At 44.3% G+C, this 17,681-nt stretch overlaps 1 protein-coding gene across 4 annotated transcripts in view; it reads right to left on the bottom strand.

Annotated features, from left to right (window-relative positions):
• Positions 1 to 17,681, bottom strand: part of ELMO1 (engulfment and cell motility 1) — a 563,801-nt gene that overhangs the window by 324,762 nt on the left and 221,358 nt on the right. For all 4 annotated transcript variants that reach the window (XM_043873513.1, XM_043873512.1, XM_043873514.1 and 1 more), the window contains 2 exons: positions 16,785 to 16,907; positions 15,005 to 15,136 (listed from right to left, as the gene is read on the bottom strand). In XM_043873513.1, coding sequence (XP_043729448.1) covers positions 15,005 to 15,136; positions 16,785 to 16,907 — 255 coding nt within the window. The remainder of the gene's footprint in view (positions 1 to 15,004; positions 15,137 to 16,784; positions 16,908 to 17,681) is intronic.

The following is a 17,681-nucleotide window of genomic DNA, read 5'->3' as shown; positions in this document are numbered from 1 at the left end:
ATTCAGATAAAGTAGGTAAAACAGTTTCATGGACAGCAGGAAGAATTTAAAAATAGAAAGTACAAGTAAACAAAATTATAAATTACAGCTTCAAAAATATCTGTAAACATTGACCCAAGTGTCTAATAATTTCTTCTAAGGAAATAATTCTAAATATGGACAAACAGTTATGCACAACATGATCATCAAATCATTTTTGTCATTTATTTAAAAATGTCCTTAATTATTGGCGGAAAACCTAAGTAAGTTACAGTTTAAATACTTACTGCAGAGCTATCAGTCACTAAACATGATCTTTATCAAGGTTTACATGTGACAAATGGAAACGATTGGAAAATTGAACATAAAATTTAATCTCAAATATGAAAAGAACAGAGCCCATAGAAAAAGAAACTAAGGAAATATACTAAACAATAACAGTTTGCTGTTGGAGGGTAGGATTATAGGTGTTGTGTGTGTGTGTGTGTGGGTGTGGGTGTGTGTGTGTGTGTGTGGGTGTGGGTGTGTGTGTGTGGGGGGGGTTCCTGTGTGTTTGCTTTGCTTCTTCACAATTTCCTCTCCTCTCTTTTCCACAATAGGGAAGTCCTAAACTGACCAGCAGAAAGAAAGAATTTTAAAAAGTAGAAAGACAAAGTCCGTGGGGTAAAAGTACAAAAACCAAAACAAAACACTGCACATACCTGTTCAGATCTGGAGAGAGAATTTTTCTGGAGGGCTTTGAAGGATTCAACCTGAACAAGTAATTACCCATTTACCATGTCTGCCCAACCTTGTGAAAACTCCCAAGGACTCCATGAAGTCTTTGACCACCTCCCTCTTGGTTTCTCCAGGAGGCAGGGGAAAAATGCATGTGAGAAGTCAGGCAGGGACAGGCAAGCACCCTTGCAGCCCCCGTACCTGCCGGGGGTCACAGGGCACAACCCACAAAAAGATGCTCACCCACCCAAGGGCCCTGGCTCCCTGTGCTTCTACCAGGCTGATATTTTCACATAAATAGCTTTCAAGACAGAGGCAATTTTTTTCTGACATGTAAACTGAATGAAGACCACAAGCTGTTAAAGAAGCAGCAGGGTAGGACAGAGAGGACGGAACTGCGGACCACGGGAGCACCAGACGAGGGTGCGTCTCCACAAGCCACCGCGAGGCAAAGTCCTGCAGGACTGGGAGCCTGGAGGAGGAGTACCCTTGGCAACCAGCAGCCTTAGGCAGCAGACTCACACCCAGCACTAAAAATAGCGCAGGGCTATCTATACCTTGTTGAGTCACTAGGAAGCACTAAAAATAGGACAATGCAGAAGGCTCTTTACAGCAAGAGTATCAATTTTGTTTCCTAGCTCTTAAAAACAAATCAGACAGTTCCTATGTTACAGGCCATCCAATTTTTCTCTTCTCATCAATTTCTCTCCTGCACGCAGACAGGCACACACACTTGTGCACACACACATAAGCACAGATGCATGTATGTGTGCAGAGGGTGGGGGGTAGTGGGATGACCCAAACAAGCAATCTGGGTGAGGGATTAGCCACAGAAGATAATCGGGGTGTGGGAGCTGAAGTGGGGCTGGGGGCTTGGGGGTTCTTGTGGGAGTGAGAGGGCGAGCTAAATAAACTAGTAAGCCTATCACGCATCCTCTGCTCAGAGAAACCCACACTGGGTATTCAAATCGTACTATACTGACAGTATTCCGGCCACTGGAAGGCCTACAATACCCCCATATGCACACATAGAAAAAGGGCTGCAAGAATCTATTCCAAAACAGCATCCTCTTTACACCACCGTCAAAGCAAAACCCTCATCTTTAACCACATACTCTCCTAATTTAAAATGATCAAATATCACCCAAAGCCCCGGGCACAAATTGTTCATGACTTGTATCAAAGGAGCATTTTCTTCACATTTTCCAGTTGCCCTTGCTCATCACTCATGCTCCTCCTTCTCAGCCAGGGCTAATCCGAACCGGTCCCTTTGTTTACCCTTGAATTCCTGCACGTCCAAACACCTCCCCTTCCATGATGCCCATCTCCAATGTCTGCGTCACACGAGTTCACCTCTAACATAGGAAAAGTCACGGCTGTGCCTCGCGCCTTGTGGAGGCTCCACTGCATGGGAACCGTTTGGCCGGGGTCCCTAGACGGGCTCAAATGCTGCTGCTAGGGGCGTGGTTACTGTGGCTGTTTTGTCGTTGATATAAGACCAATGGAAACCCTAGTGGGCCTCCTTAAAATGACACAGAGCCAGCAGGCTAGTCAGTTTGGCGAACATTTAAAGAGGAGGAGCAGGAATAATAAGAAAGCAAAGGGTTCATGCATACCCATTACCCTTTTCCGACTACAGAAATCTACAGATGTTTTTGCCTCCAGAAACATCTCAGAACTGCATGTCATCTCTTACTGGTCAATTTGTGGGTTTTCAAGGGTGCACAGAGAATTCTTCCTGTTTCCCTTTCTTTCTTCTTTGGAGTGAACAACACAGGACATGTGCCAAGATCCCTGAGCCGGGACAGTTCTTACATAAGCACCTTATTCTCAAATTGGTTCTGGTCCCTTCCATTGGAAAGGTTTTGACAGCCTTCCTACACATACAAAATGCCATACCCAGAATTAGAATCCCACACCACGGAGCCAGCTCCTGGTGTATAAATTACTTCCTTCCAGACATAAAACAGGTCTGCATGGCTTGTTCACACCTCCTCTCCCAAGGTCACATCACACCAAATTCAGAGCTATGAGACACACTGACAAATGGTGACCATTTGGAAAAAAAGGGGGAAAAAAATTCTCAGGAAAGAACGAGAAAAGAAGGCCCACTAACTTGACCTGGGGCTGTTCAATTGCTGTCCAAGGCAAGGTCAACAGCAAGCAGGCGATTGCACCAGGGGTCTCAATACTGACATTTCTTCACCCTCTGGCCTGCACCCCGGAAGAGCCAGCACTGCTTTTCAAGATGCTCTGATACCAGCCTATGTGTGCTAAGTCGCTTCAGTCATATCCGACTTTTTGCAACCCCACACACTGTAGCCCACCAGGCTCCTCTGTCCATGGCATTCTCTAGGCAAGAATACTGGAGCGGGTTGTCATGCCCTCCTCCAGGAGATCTACCTGACCCAGGGATCGAACCCACGGCTCTTATGTCTCCTGCATTGGCAGGCAGGTTCTTTACCACCAGAGCTACCTGGGAAGACCCCTGATATCCTACCAAGGGCAAAACCAAAAGGCTCAGCCACGAAGCAGAACATGATGGGAAGAGATGCTGGATGTTTACAACAATCCATCATAGGTACCAGAATCCCATAACTGCTTGTCCTATTTAAGACTGATCAAATGCTCGCGCTCTAGAGCTGTCTAGCCTAAGTCCAAGGTACTCTAAAGGGCTACCCTGTACGGAGTCAGCCAATTGAAAAATGTTTCCTGTGGTGAACAGCAAAATTACTTTGGTTTACATTGTGATTTTGAGCTCTCCTGCCTCTTGGAAATCCTCATAGGAGCAGGTGTCTATGAGGACCAAATCCTTAAGGACATGCTTAACCATGGGCCTGAATGCTAGTTCCTGAGCTGCTATTCAAGGCAGAGGAAAAGGACTTAACCTCTTCATTAAACACTTCTTGAAGATTATAAAATTCCTGCTCTGCCTAACACTTTAAAAAAATTCTCTAGAATTCATGGACTTTGGGACCTATTGTGCATGTGCGTGCATGCTCAGTCATGTTTGACTCTGTGCAACCCCATGGACCATAGCCTGCCAGGTTTCTCTGTCCATGGAATTCTCCAGGCAAGAATAGTGGAGTGGGTTGCCATGCCCCTCTCCAGGGGATCTTCAGGAATCAAACCCGGTCTCATGCATTACAGGTAGATTCTTTACCATCTGAGCCACCAGCAAAGCACTCTTGGGACCTATTATCCCTCAGGTTAGCTCTACTTTGAAGCCACTTATTTCTACTCTCTAATACAGCTGGTTCCAGTCAATTGGAGAACTGTCAAAACACAGACCCCACACTCACTGTGGCCACCCAACCCAGAGGGTAACAGCACTAATTAGAATGTATTAAATTTCTCTCAATGTCAGGCAGGTTTGATTTCTGTTAACTCATTAATCTCAACCACAAAGCTTAGGTAGGAACTATTACTATGCTATTCTTACTAATGCAGATGATGGGCTATAGAAAGGTTAGGTAAGTTGTCCAAGGTCACACAGCTGAGAGCAATGGAGCTGGGATGCAAAACCAGGCAGTCTTGGCCCCAGAGTGTGTGTCAGTAAAGCAGTGCTATATTATCTCAGATGAAACGGACTTGTTTATATATCATTAAGCCCACATTCCCTCTGCATCACCCTTGCACCCTTGCACTGGATGGTAACCCTTGCTGCAAAATCCCATGTACAAAGAAAGAATGCCAGGAAAGGGTTACTTGAAGGAGTCCGTGACTAACACGGTTTAATAAGTTGCCTCCATAGCTTTGTTTTCAAGGAGACAAAATTCTTGTGGGTTTTAAGCTAAAGTTTAAGGCAGAATGTTTTGGCTGGTGCAGGGCTCAACCTTTTAAAAATTACCCCACCAAGTTCTCTGCCTTCTAAGAGCTGCTCTTGATAGAAAATAATCTTCTGTCTGGAGAGAAACAAACACACTTGCCTTTGTGTGGAGCGCCCCCTAGTGACTAGAAGTCAGCACTAACGGGAGATAAATGGCCCACCTTGGGTACAGTGATGCTGAGAAAGCTTGAGGGCAGGAGAAGGGGGTGACAGAGGACGAGACGGTTGGATGGCATCATTGATTCAACAGACATGAGTCTGAGCAAACTCCAGGAGACAGTGAAGGACAGGGAAGCCTGGAGTGCTATAGTTCCCGGGGTCCCAAAGAGCTGGACACGACTTAGAGACTGAACAACAACAGGAGGACTGAACAGGAGAGTGGGGCAAACAGCGAGCAGGAGCAACCCATCCTCTCACTCAGCTTTCAGTAGCCACCTGAGAAATTCTGCCTAGAGTTAAAATTAATTACATTAAAACACGAGAGGAGAACGAAGCCCAGATATTGTCATGGCAATGAATCACAGTCCATTTGTTGGTAAAAATTTTCTTTTACAATATTTCTTTAAAAAATATAAAGCACTTCAAGAGCACAGTTATTCTCGAGCCCCTTATAGGGTTGATGGATTTTTTTCCCATCTTCACATGGCATCCATGGGTAACTCTTGGGGGGCAGATTCTGAGATGAGACTGTCCCCAGTTCTTGCGCCTCTGCACTCCTCTCCCTTGCTAGGGAAGGGAGAAGGAAGTAACCTGTCACGTACGAGAAGCCACCGAGCTGATGGAAGTGGCAGCGACAGCACCAGCCCTGATACAGGAGTGAGGCAGTGGTAACCGGCCCACCTGTCAGCTCCAACAGCCGCAGAGAGCCTGCGTGCGGGCTGCCCTGCAAGCCAGACACACCACGCCCACTCGGACCGTCCTTTCCCAACCCAGCCAGACAGCAGAGGAGGAAGAGGAAACAAAAAGTCTGCAAGTGCTCTACGCGGGACTTCTTGATGTCCCTCTGCATCACCAGCGAGTGTGATGACGCGACCCTGAGACGGAGGAGGGCCTACCACCACACCAACCGGAAAAGCCCACCGCGCAGCAGCTCTGTCCAGTGATCGCCCCCCTCAGTTCAGTGAGGGAGAAATGAAGCCCCACATCCCATCTTCTGGTTCTGCCAGAGACTTTCGGAAGCGAGCTTTTATTCTTCTGTGTGTGCACCCACAGTTTCAACAATGCTATGGTCTCAGCACTTAAAACCAAACGTGAAGACAGTAGATGCTACACTGTGCATCATTGATCAAAAACATCCACGACAGACACTGCAGAGCCCATCCTGGCCACGTGTCCTCTCTTTACCTCTAATGAGGAGCTGCCAGACTCTTACCTGCCAATCAAGGAAGTGACTAACAGAACTGCCTGCAAATTTTGACTTAAACTATGGGTATCCTCAAATAATGCCCTTCTTTCGCTTTCCCTTTCACAATCCCCTTGCTATTTGTTGAAGTGAGGAAGAGAAAGGCAGGGATAAAAAGCAAAGAAATGTTCAAGAGGTTCAAGATGGGAGTCTCGGTGATATCTCTGAACAATTCATTCCAGAAATGGATTCTTAAAAGGGGCTTCCCAGGTGGCACTCTGGTAAAGAATCAGCCTGCCAATGCAGGAGACACAAAAGACACAGGTTGGATTCCTGGGTTGGGAAGATCCCTCGGAGAAGGCATGGTTACCCACTCCAGTTTTCTTGCCTGGAGAACCCCATGGATAGAGAAGCCAGGGCAGGGGGGCAGGGCGGGGGCTACAGTCCACAAGGTCACAAATGGCTACTAAAAGAAAAAGTTGAAAAATGAATCCATAAGATTCTACTCACCTGAGAAATACATATCAAGAGTCAGCTCAGACTTCCACGATAGCTTTGTACCACGTCCCAGCTGGTTCATTTTTACTCCATTTACCACTGCTACACACTCCAAGTTATTGTTGTTCCATGCTTTAATTATGCATATTTTTAAACCCCCCAAATACATTATTATTATCATTGTTTCTACAGTTGATATTCATCTGGATTTTCTATTTACAATGCATTCTTTCTTGCATTTTCAGATTAAGACAGAAGAAAATATTCGATGTATAGACTCTTATGCCCCATATAAAATATTTTCACGACAGCATAAGGAAAAATAATTGGAAATGAGCATCAGGAGATGTGGGTGCTACATATAAATGCTCACTGGCTATGAACAGCAGGCAAATCTCATTTAACAAGGAGGCCAGGTGGGCATCTTAGATGGTCCTAGCTTCTGTAGGGCCTTGTTGAACGCTAAGCAGACCTCCTGAAGAGATCCTAAGGCTTCTTGTCTTGGCCCCACAGCTTCACACTCTGCAGGCTGATAAGCGGAGCTATAATATAATTGGGTGTCCCAGTGGCTGATACTCCCGAGTCTGTCGGGGGTGAGGTCTGATTGAGAGTCGCCTGTGGCTGTGGGTTTACTCCATCTGCTGGCTGATTTTGCTCAGGCTTCACTAATAACTGGTATCTCTCGGCTGGTTTAGTAACGCCCGACTCTTTGTGACCCTGTGGGCTGGAGTTCACCAGGCTCCTCTGTCCGCGGTACTTTCTGGGCAGGGATACTGACTGGAGTGGGCTGCCATTTCCTCTAGCAGATGCATAGTGCTCTGTTAATTCGTTTCCTTTCAGATGGAGCAAGACTAGAAATGATTAGGACCAGGGTCTCACTGCATTTTGAATAGGGAAAGGCGGTTTCTGAACAGAATGGACCAGAACATGGTGTCCATGAGGCAGAAGATAGAAGATGTGGTTCTGGGCAATAGGTGCGTGCGGTAACTGCCTGTGATTTCATCCAGACTGAACCTAAACATTCAGGGAGCTCAGTTATCCCTTCATCACAGTCTGTAAAAGGTCCCTCCCTTGGGTGGACGGGGTAGGCTGGGGCTGGGTGGTCTGACTAAGACTTGCCAGAGCTTCCGTGCAGAGCACCCCAGCCTAATTAGTTGTCCCTTTTTTAATTACCTATTTTTCATGGGTCACATCTTTAACTATTTGAAATTAAGGTTCTTGGTTAGGAATACTATTCCAATTATTAAATCATCCCTATGGGAAAAAGTGATTTTCTTTATTAAAGTCTGCTTTAATTTGTGGTTCCAGAAATGCTCGAGAAAGGGGGTTGAGGCCAGCAAAAATTAGGTAAATGTTAAAATTTACTTTCCAAATAGTCTAGATTCTTACTAATGCTGTCCTTGTAGTCCAAGGGACTGAATCACATTTTCAGTGACAAAACCTTTAAGAAAGTCCTGTTAGGAGTGATGCTGAAATATAAGCCAGACTCACCCGAGGCTGCATTCTCATCTGTGCAGAATAAGTTTGGAATGAAACTTGATTACAGGATGAAAATTCACCTAATTACAGGGATGTAGTATTTGGTACAGCAGCAGTTTCAAGGCAGCTTCTTGAAATAAATGACTCAAGTCACAGTAGCTTATAGTATTCACACCCGCCCCGACTGTCCTGAGTGGTGCCGTGATTTGCAGACATTTGTTAACGTCTCACATACCTGTGAGATCTTGAAGGATGGGCGATCTCTTCCCAACTTAACATGTAGGGGACACGTGGTGAGCACAGAACTGAGCCTCGGACCGCCTGAGCTTCTCCTCTCCGTGGCTCACCCCAGCCTGAAAGCTCTCCAGGGCCTTACAGTACGTTGATTCTCTTTATTTCCTATGCTTTTGGTCTATGAAATCATCACAGACACTGAGCCATTGTTCTTAAGGGTAGTACAGGTTTAGGTTCCTTTGAGCCCCTGGTCACAAATTTTTGTCAACTGATCAATGTATAACCTTATTTTATGTGCATTTCTGTTTAAAAACTCACTATGTAACATATTGTTGATTGATTAACACCACTCACAGCAACAGCAGGGTCACTCATGCCTGAAGTAAGTTTATCTAAGACACAGGTTTTCTCCATAAGACACATACATCACAGCCTTCTACACTTAGGAAGACTAGGCAGCACTTAAGCACAGTGTTTGGGGACATTGTAAATGGTAAAATCACCAAGAGAAAGCACAACATTTCAGAAAGTGTGTCCTGGGCTGGATTGCAAAAGGGATACTCGTTTAAAATAAGAGTTGAAATAAGAAGGCAGATACCTTGCTGATCTCATGAGACTGCCCGGTAACTCAATGTTTTTGCCACTAAGTGCTTGTCTGCAAATGACTGTGAAAGCCCACGATGACTAATTTCAAGGTTACAAATGAATTGTAGTGAATGGGTGAATATTCAGGTATGGAAGCCATGAAGATTTACTGTCTATTTTAACCCCTCTGAATTTAAAATTCTCTATTACTGGTCCCTTGCTTGCAATGCCAACTCTACTTCTCTGCCCCCAGGACAACATGAACATTGGCCATGACAAATTTCTTGCAGTTTCCCAAGCACACATTATTCCCTCATCTTTAATTGTTATTTTGAACCATGCATTTTCTCATTATCTTCCTAGGAGTAACTTACAACTCTCACATTCCCCCATCATTGCCTCTCATAGTGTCATGGGACACTGGGCAACATTCCAATAATAATATTAATAGCAGTTGTAACATTGTCCAAATTGCTATGTCCGGGTATCGTTCTGTACGATATATAAGTGCTTACTCATTTAATCCACACAACAAACCTATAGACAGAAACAACTAACATGCCCCATTTTAAAGATAAGAAAATTGAGACATGACAATGTCAAGTACCTTGCCGGAATCACTCAGCCTGTGGGTGGCAGAGTCAAAGACAGCCCTGGACAAGCGTAATCCCAATGTCACACTCTCCTAGTAGCTGTTGATTTGCAGCAGCATTTAGACTAAGATGCTTTCTTCTGTGGTATGGGAACAGAGATGGAGATGGAGATGGAGATGGAGGAAGAGATATATAAATATGCATCTCATTTCATATCCTGCCATCTGTATTTGAGAAAAAATATATTAAAATGACACCAAGCACTGCATATATAATTATGGATAATTATACTTGTGCATAAGTATCTTCTATCACCCAAGAAGGTAAAAAAATCCTTTAAAAATTTGAATGTAAGTCTGTATTCATTTGTTTTTTCATTTTCTTATATTTTCTGATGCTTTGGAATCTTGGGTCCTTGCTGACATTGGAGGGGCTCCCCTTTGCAGAGTGACCTACTTTCTAGAGATAAGAAGGTTGCCTTCATCCCCCAACAACCTCTTTTATCAGGTGTTTACACTTGGGGCCACCATCCACCTGCCCTAATGAACACAGGGCCAAGTACCGGACAATGCAGGGCAGCATGCAGGCTCCAGAACTCAGGGAGATTAATCAAACCAGCTAGTTCTGAGTCTGCTTACCCGCTGTGCCTTGGCTTTCCCACGGAAACCACAACAAAGGAGGTTGCCTGTGTTTTCCCCTTGCTCCCTCTGTCTCCTGACCGACCCTAGTGGCCCCTTATGTTCCTGTGAGGTCACATGCTCCCTCCTCTTGGGATTTATGAATAACAACTTGCCTGTTCAACAACAATCATGTACAGGGGCAGAGCTGGCCTTATTTTACCTCAACTACATTTTAAAAGAGTCTTAATTCTGAAATAATATTTTTCCCAGTACCTTGTTTCACCATCACATGTTACCCATTTTTTTTTTCTGTTAAGACCATCTGAAAATGTTAAGGTAAATGCTTATCAAAACACTTCATATTAAAAGCACATTATGCTGTTCAGAAAGAGTTTCTTTTTAAAAATGAGCTTATTTTATCCCCAGTCAAGCTGAAGAAAAAGAAAAAGGCAACTAAGGAAAAAACCCACTCTTTTCCATTTTTTGACATCTGCCTTAGTCCAAGAGGGCTCAAGAAAAAAGAACTACAGATACCTCCTTTTAGACTGGACAAAGGTAAAATCCACAAATAGAGAAGCTATCAATTTGACATCAAGACAGTCACATTCTAAAGGGTCTGTGGCCAGGAACTCAACTCTTCTCAGAGTATGCAAACATTCTGCACAGTTCCCAGTCATTATAGTCAATAGGGCATGGTCTGTATAAAGGTATTTCCTGTGTTTTCAAAATAAAATCACTCTAAAAATGTGAATCTGCCTTCTGTCACATTGAGCAGCACACATACCCCTTCTTAGAAGTTCCAATAAGATTAGTATTAATGCAGACATTCCTGACTCCCTCTTCTTACCAGGGAATCTACAAACATGTCCATTTTGTAACTCAGAAACCATTAACTAAAAGTTCTTGGAAGAATAAGCAGCTTTGTGTTAAGAGCAAGTGCTTTTCTGTGTTATGACTAACCATACAAGCCATTTAGCCACTTTAGATTGGGACTTTAGAATGATTTCACAAGAAAAATCTGCTCTGTTGGGATGCTGCACTGAGAAGAAATGTGGGGCCCATCTGCCTTCTCAAAAGTGTCGTGCTTTATTATCCGGTAACAAACTGTTCTTCTTGCCTTGTTGGAGCAACGGCCCCTCCACTTCGGAAAACGTAAAAAGCTGCCTATGATTTCCTCGATATGTGCTCTCCGAAAAGTAAGGGAGGGAGGTGCCATTGGCTGGGAGCCTCTGCCATGCCAGGTGGAAGGCCAGTTGCTAAAAGATGCTCTTGCAGGGCCCTCCAGCAGCTGCCAAATAGAAGAGCACCTGCCCAGTTTCATCCTGAGGAAACGACACCCAAATAGGTTAAATAACTGCCCCATGCTTGCATGCTAAGTCGCTTCAGTTGTGTCCGACTCTTTGCCACCCTATGGACTGTAGCCCATCAGGCTCCTCTATCCACGGGATTTTCCCGGCAAGAAAACTGGAGTGGGTTGCCATGCCCTTCTCCAGGGAATGTTCCCAACCCAGGGATCGAAACTGCACCTCCTGCGTCTCCTGCTCTACAGGCTTATTCTTTACCACTGAGCCACCAGGGAAGCTCAAATAACTGCCCGACTGGCCAGTTAATAATAAATGGCTCGTTAGTAGTAAGTGGCTTTTTAAGTGGGAAGGATGGAATTAAAATCTAGAGTCACTCAACTCCAAAAATTTGTCACTTAACATTTCCTACTCAAAAAAGAGGAATTACAATCTTATATGACTTGAACTTTTCTTCAAAGAGATCCAAAAGGTTACCCAAATCTCAGATTGTGGAGGAGGTCGGTAAGGAGTTTACAGACAAGACTACTCCTCCTTTGGAAGCACAGAGAGAATTCTTTACCAGGAAGCTTCCTGCATCCAGAGCTTTCTGGGCCAGACATTTGATGTTCTCCGCCAGCTTTCTGCGTTTTGCACAATGGCCTCTAGGTGGCACCACCAGCCTGTCTTTCCATTAGTGCTGCTGCTGCTAAGTCACTTCAGTTGTGTCCGACTCTGTGCGACCCCATAGACGGCAGCCCACCAGGCTCCGGCGTCCCTGGGATTCTCCAGGCAAGAACACTGGAGTGGGTTGCCATTTCCTTCTCCAATGCATGAAAGTGAAACATGAAAGTGAAGTCGCTCAGTCGTGTCCGACTCTTCGAGACCCCATGGACTGCAGCCCACCAGGCTCCTCCATCCATGGGATTTTCCAGGCAAGAGTGCTGGAGTGGGTTGCCATTGAGGCCTGTCTATTTCTGATGACAGGCAGTCAGTCAAAAGAGAAAATTTCTGCTTGTGAAAGTGGTTGCATCATTTCTAGCATTAGGAATCATGACTAACTAGTCTTTTCAGTTTCTCCATTACCTGATGCAAGATCGTGGCCTGGAAGACGTTTCAGAGGAAGGACTAAAATTGAAAGCTCAAAGAAAGTACCAGGGGAAAATGAAGGAAATCAACACTCCCTTTTTGTTATTCTCTGTTCAAGATCTTTGCTTTTTTTAAAATGACTTTTCAAATCCTTGGAGTGGAGGCCACATAAGTGCTGAAGGCCTTAAAACCACATCAAATTAACTTTTACTTTAAAAATGCAACATTCTTCATAAAGTACTCACAAAGCGAAAAACACTCAGCAGACATTGAAAACTAACACAGAGACAGACCCCAGAAGCCAACTGTGAAAGGAATTATCAATCGTGTTAAGACAGATGGAGCTCCATCGAGAAAAATCACTCAGAGTTTGGCTTGTGGGATACCCTGGAGGTTTCACACAGGACCAGAGCATGGAAATAAAAAAGGAGGTGTCTCATACCTCCCACCCTCGTTAAGTCTATCCTTCCTAGAGACCTGCAGTAACACAAAAAGCTGGGATAATCCAAGTCCTACCGAGTGGTCTTTCCTCAACTTCCCTCTCTCCTCCATCCCTCAGACACATGCCCAGGACAAGAGATGACACTGTGTGTTCTGGGACCCAACTGCCCCCGACAAAAACCACTAGGACCTGGGTCAGAGACACATTGTGTCCAGGGATCAGTATGTGTAAAGAGCTCACTCTGCATTTTCCACATTGTTCAAATGCACTAGAAATCCAGGTAGTATCAAAAGGAGGAACATGAAATGGCAGTAACTCAGGTGTACCCTACCACCAGGCTCTCCTCCGGGATAGAATATCAGGATCAAGGGGAAGCAGTTCGAAACGTACACACCTTGGTCTTTTCCCTGGCCACTCTGATAAGACCTAAGGGTAAGAGATTGGATCATTTTGCACAACTTCCCAGGTGATTTGCATATGACTTCTGGCTCAACATGGGGCTTCCCTGGTGGTTCAAAAGGTGAACAATCTGCCTGCAGTGCAGGACACCCAGGTTCAATTCCTGGGTCGGGAAGATCCCCTGGAGAAGGAAATGGCAACCCACTCAAGTATTCTTGCCTGGAGAATCCCATGGACACAGTTGCCTGGTAGGCTTCAGTCCACGGGGTCACGACTGAGCGACTAACTTTCACTTTCACTTTCCTCACTCAACACATTAAAGTAAAACCTGGAAGGAACTGTCGGGAGGTAGAATGCAAGCTGCATCCACAATTCCACGGCTAACTCCCTAGTAAACAGAGTCTGCCAACACACAGGTGGGTGAGAGCAGGACCGGGGCCACCTCGGAACCTTGATCGTCGACACGCACCAAGCACAGGGACTCTCACCTCTCCATCAGTCTTGGAGTTTTTTGCTAAAATTTAGAACAGAGTCAGCTAAAAGATCAAATGGAATGTCAAAATCAAAATTTGGGATATGACAGCATAAAAATGAAGCTCTGTAAAGCAAGTTGCAAAGCTGAATACAATGCTTCACAAGTGTTCTTATTAGAAAAAGCATGTTAAGACTACCAGTAAAAAAGGAATAACATCAAATTATTATTTTTTTCTAGTTTTACAAATATTATTGGAGAGGTTTATTAAAAAGTTACTCTGATGCACCAATGGTTAAAAAGGAAATTACCCAGTGTTTGTGGAAAGCAATTTGATGATATCAAAAGCTTTAAAAATATATATCATAGAAATACTAGTTCCATGGATTTATCCTAATGACATGATTAAGGATGTACATCAGTACTGAGAGGCAAAGATGTTAATTGCAGACTTATCTGTAACTTTAAAACACTGAAATACTCAGTAAAAGAGCTTGGCTAAATAAACTGTAGTACACTCATATAATAAAAACTCTTCAGTAATGAAAAACAATGCATATAACTGATGTGGAAACATTTTCAAAGAATTCCCACAAAAGACAAAGTTTTCCAAATAACAATAAAGCATAAATACCGATGTGTACAAATGAATATTAATATTAGTGTGTGTATGTATATTCAAGGAAAGAGTATTTGACTTATAAAATAATGCCCGGTGATTTCTAATTACTGAAGACAAAAGTCTCATTTATGTTGGTTATGAAGGAGGTAGAAAGAAACCCAAATTTACACCTGCAGAATTTGAGGTTAATAAGCCAAAGGTCATATAGAAATGTGATAACAATAAAAGCAAAAATGGACCAGAAGCAGAAACAAAAACAACAGATTATATTTAGGACAAGGCTGTGTTCTGATCTGCAAACTAAGTAAAAAGAAAATCTAAGTGGTAACTAATTAGCATCCGTAGCAAGACAAAACTTTTAGGACAATATAAACTGCATGTCACACCATGATTAAATTTCAGGAGACTCTCAATCTGATTTTGATATGGAATAGACATATGTGAATAACCCAGTCACCAGCCCCAAATAAGGTTTCTGCCACAGTTGCCATCACCCATTTCATTTAAATAGAATCTTCAGCCTCCTGTGAAGTAGATCTAACGAAGTCTAGATGCTTTCCGGGCTAACTACTCTTGGTTACACTTAATCAGAACTGAATAAACAAACTCAGTATTAGTCACACTTGTACAAGTTATTCCATTCCACTGCAGCCAGAAGAGATTTTCATGTGATCCTGTTTAAATCAGCTAAACATCTGGAAAATGTGGAAACTATTCTGTAAGGCACAGGAGGACCACAGGCTCGGAGGAGACCTCGCTTATGTGGCTGAGGTCAGGCCCTCGGGTGCTGGAAGGAGAGAGCTTACTGGAGATGGCTTACTTACTATGAAGCCAAGTTTTTTATAATCCCGGGTATACATGGACTTGCGCTTCTCCATGCTGCCACTGCTGTTATTTGGTTCAGACTCTGCATCAAAAGCAATTCTTCGAAGTTCAAATATGATGTCCCGCTGAGCCTGAAGGGGTTAGGAAGGAAAAAAAGGGAGGGAGAGAGAGCTGTCTTCATTCTGTGATGTTTCATCTACTCCCTCATTCCCCAGGGTCTAAATGAATCACTGGGTACAGGCAAAAGGGAAACAGATAAAAGGCAACCAGTGTTCTAAGTTACAGCTCTGTGAACTTTTTTTCCACTCCTGCCACTCTCCCTACTGGTCAACCCTGGCTTTATTCCACAGTTATCCTCATGGCCAAGCCCCTTGGAGCTCTGGTATCAACTGCCCTGTGACATTCTCAATGAGAGCCCCAAATATGATGGAAGGCTTGTGATTGGAAAAAGCCAAGTTAGAGGATCTTGAAGTCCTGTACTATCAGAAATAAAGTGAGAGGCACATAAGGTTTAAGAACATTAGGTAAGTGATAAGGGATCCCTAACTCCACTAAGTGACTTCACAGAGACAAATCTGAAAAATAGTTAAAATGGTAAAGGTTCTGTGATGCATGTTTAACCACAATAAGAAAAAGGCATGTATCTTTTACATAAAAAGGAGGAGGTTTCCAAGAAGGGGAGGGCTGTTCCACCTCCAGACGCATTGCCTCTCAAACTAGAAGTCATAAGGCAGTCTCATCTCTCTGTGATGATTGCACTTGGCCTTGCCAGAAGTGTGGGGCACATTAGACGGCCGCTGGAAGCCTCTGGATCATTCTTAATCGCGTGGCCTCACGCCACGAACGAAGTGCTGCGGCGGTTACACACTTCGCATGTGTGTCCACATCTGCCAGAGATCAGCCCCTCACGTGCCAATAACGAGTGTTTTCCTTTCCAAAGCTGCAGCGCTGTTTAAGCTGCAAATATGCTACAGCAGCTCTCCCAGCTGTTTCCTCTCGCTCTGCCCTCACACAGTAAAGTTCCCCCAGAGCCTTTTGGATCAAGACTTAACCTCTCAAGCACAACAGCCAGAGACCTAGAGAGATCTATAGCAGAGAGCCAACTGACAGAAATGGAAGCCCAGAAATGACATGTAACCTGGGACCTCCACCCCTGGCTCTGACCACTGGAGAATGGAAATACTCTCTCAGCCTGTAGAAGCCACATCACACAGAGCTACCAAGTGGCTCTGTGTCCTGGGGACTTGACTCCAAGCTATCACCATTGAAGGTACTGGAGCCAAGCGTCAGTGTTTGCAGTCATGCAACGTCAGGCTTTCTTATCCAATAAGGAAAGAGTATGCATGTGTTCGATGCATAACAAAATAATTAATTTATTTTATTCTATGATCCTATGCATGCTTAGTCACTCAGTTGTGTCCAACTATTTGCGACCCTTTGGACTGTAGTCTGCCTGGCTCCTCAGTCCATGGAATTTTCCAGGCAAGAATACTGGAGTGGGTTGCCATTTCCTACTCCAGGAGATCTTCCTGACCCAGGGATTGAACCCCTGTCTCCTGTGTCTCCTGCATTGAGAGAGGAGTTTTTTACCCACTGAGTTGTCAGAGAAACCCTCTCTGATCCTAGATTCACCTAAATTTTAAATCCATTCCCCTAAGTTGTGATATGATAATAATATTATCATCATGAAAACCTCCTGGTTTCTAAGAAGCTCAAGAGAAGACTTTTACGGATGTTCTTTCCCTCATATGCTCTGACTGTTGTCTAGTGAGCACTCACCTGGTCCTGGGGGTCCATCTTGGTCATCATCCTATCTTCCAAAAGGTTAAAGGTCAGCACCTGCAGCACGTACAGCTGGTGTGCCATTTCATTGTTGATGGCCCGCTGAGCGCGGATGACATGCTAGGGAGACGGTTCATGGGTGAAACTTTTTTAAACAAAGGAAGAAAGTAACAGCAAGTAACCTAATTGACCCACCCCACCCCCATCATGATGCAAAGTAGAACCTCAGAAGACCTCATTTGGAAGCACGGGGCATGGAGGTGGGTGGAAACACTTTCAGGAGAAAGATGCATGCACAGGTGACCCTGGAGTTTCCCTTTACATTTCAGGACCCAGTAAGGTTCCTGATCTTTAGGCCAGAACTGGGGAAAGACCTACTGCATTCAGGGAAGAGTGGCGGTGTGGAAGGAAATGGAAATTTGGTGGCTATTACAGCCATGTAAGGGAAGGTATGCCTCAAATGAGAGCATCTTGAGGAGAGCTGTGGATTTCTACAACAGAAGCACTCCTTGCCTGCTTACCTTGCCAGAAAAATAAACTGTACATATGTACTGTAAGCAGTTCTGCCATCCTCTTACCCTACAGCTGTCTCTGAGAAGTGATTTCACATCTGAACAGGGAGAGCTTCAGAAGCATCACACAAAGGCAAAGTAACTATCAGATCTGTCATTAATTCACTGTGGACACTATATAGTGACCACTACCCCCACAATGCAGTGAGTGAATATTTTTTTAGAAAGTGACCCTTCCCCTTAGAACCAAAGTGGAATAAACATAAAAGGAGTGACAGGAGACTATAATATGTAGGCTTTTGTCCCCTCAAGGGCTGGGTTTGAAATGGAATTCAAGACTTGGACCTAATATGCATCTGCTTTGGCAGAAACCACAGTTGTG

This window comes from Cervus elaphus, chromosome 18 (genome assembly GCF_910594005.1).
Source record: "Cervus elaphus chromosome 18, mCerEla1.1, whole genome shotgun sequence".
NCBI classification, from domain to species: Eukaryota; Metazoa; Chordata; class Mammalia; order Artiodactyla; family Cervidae; genus Cervus; species Cervus elaphus.
Note: the sequence above shows the minus strand (reverse complement) of the source record. Positions and strands in the feature narration are given on the sequence as shown.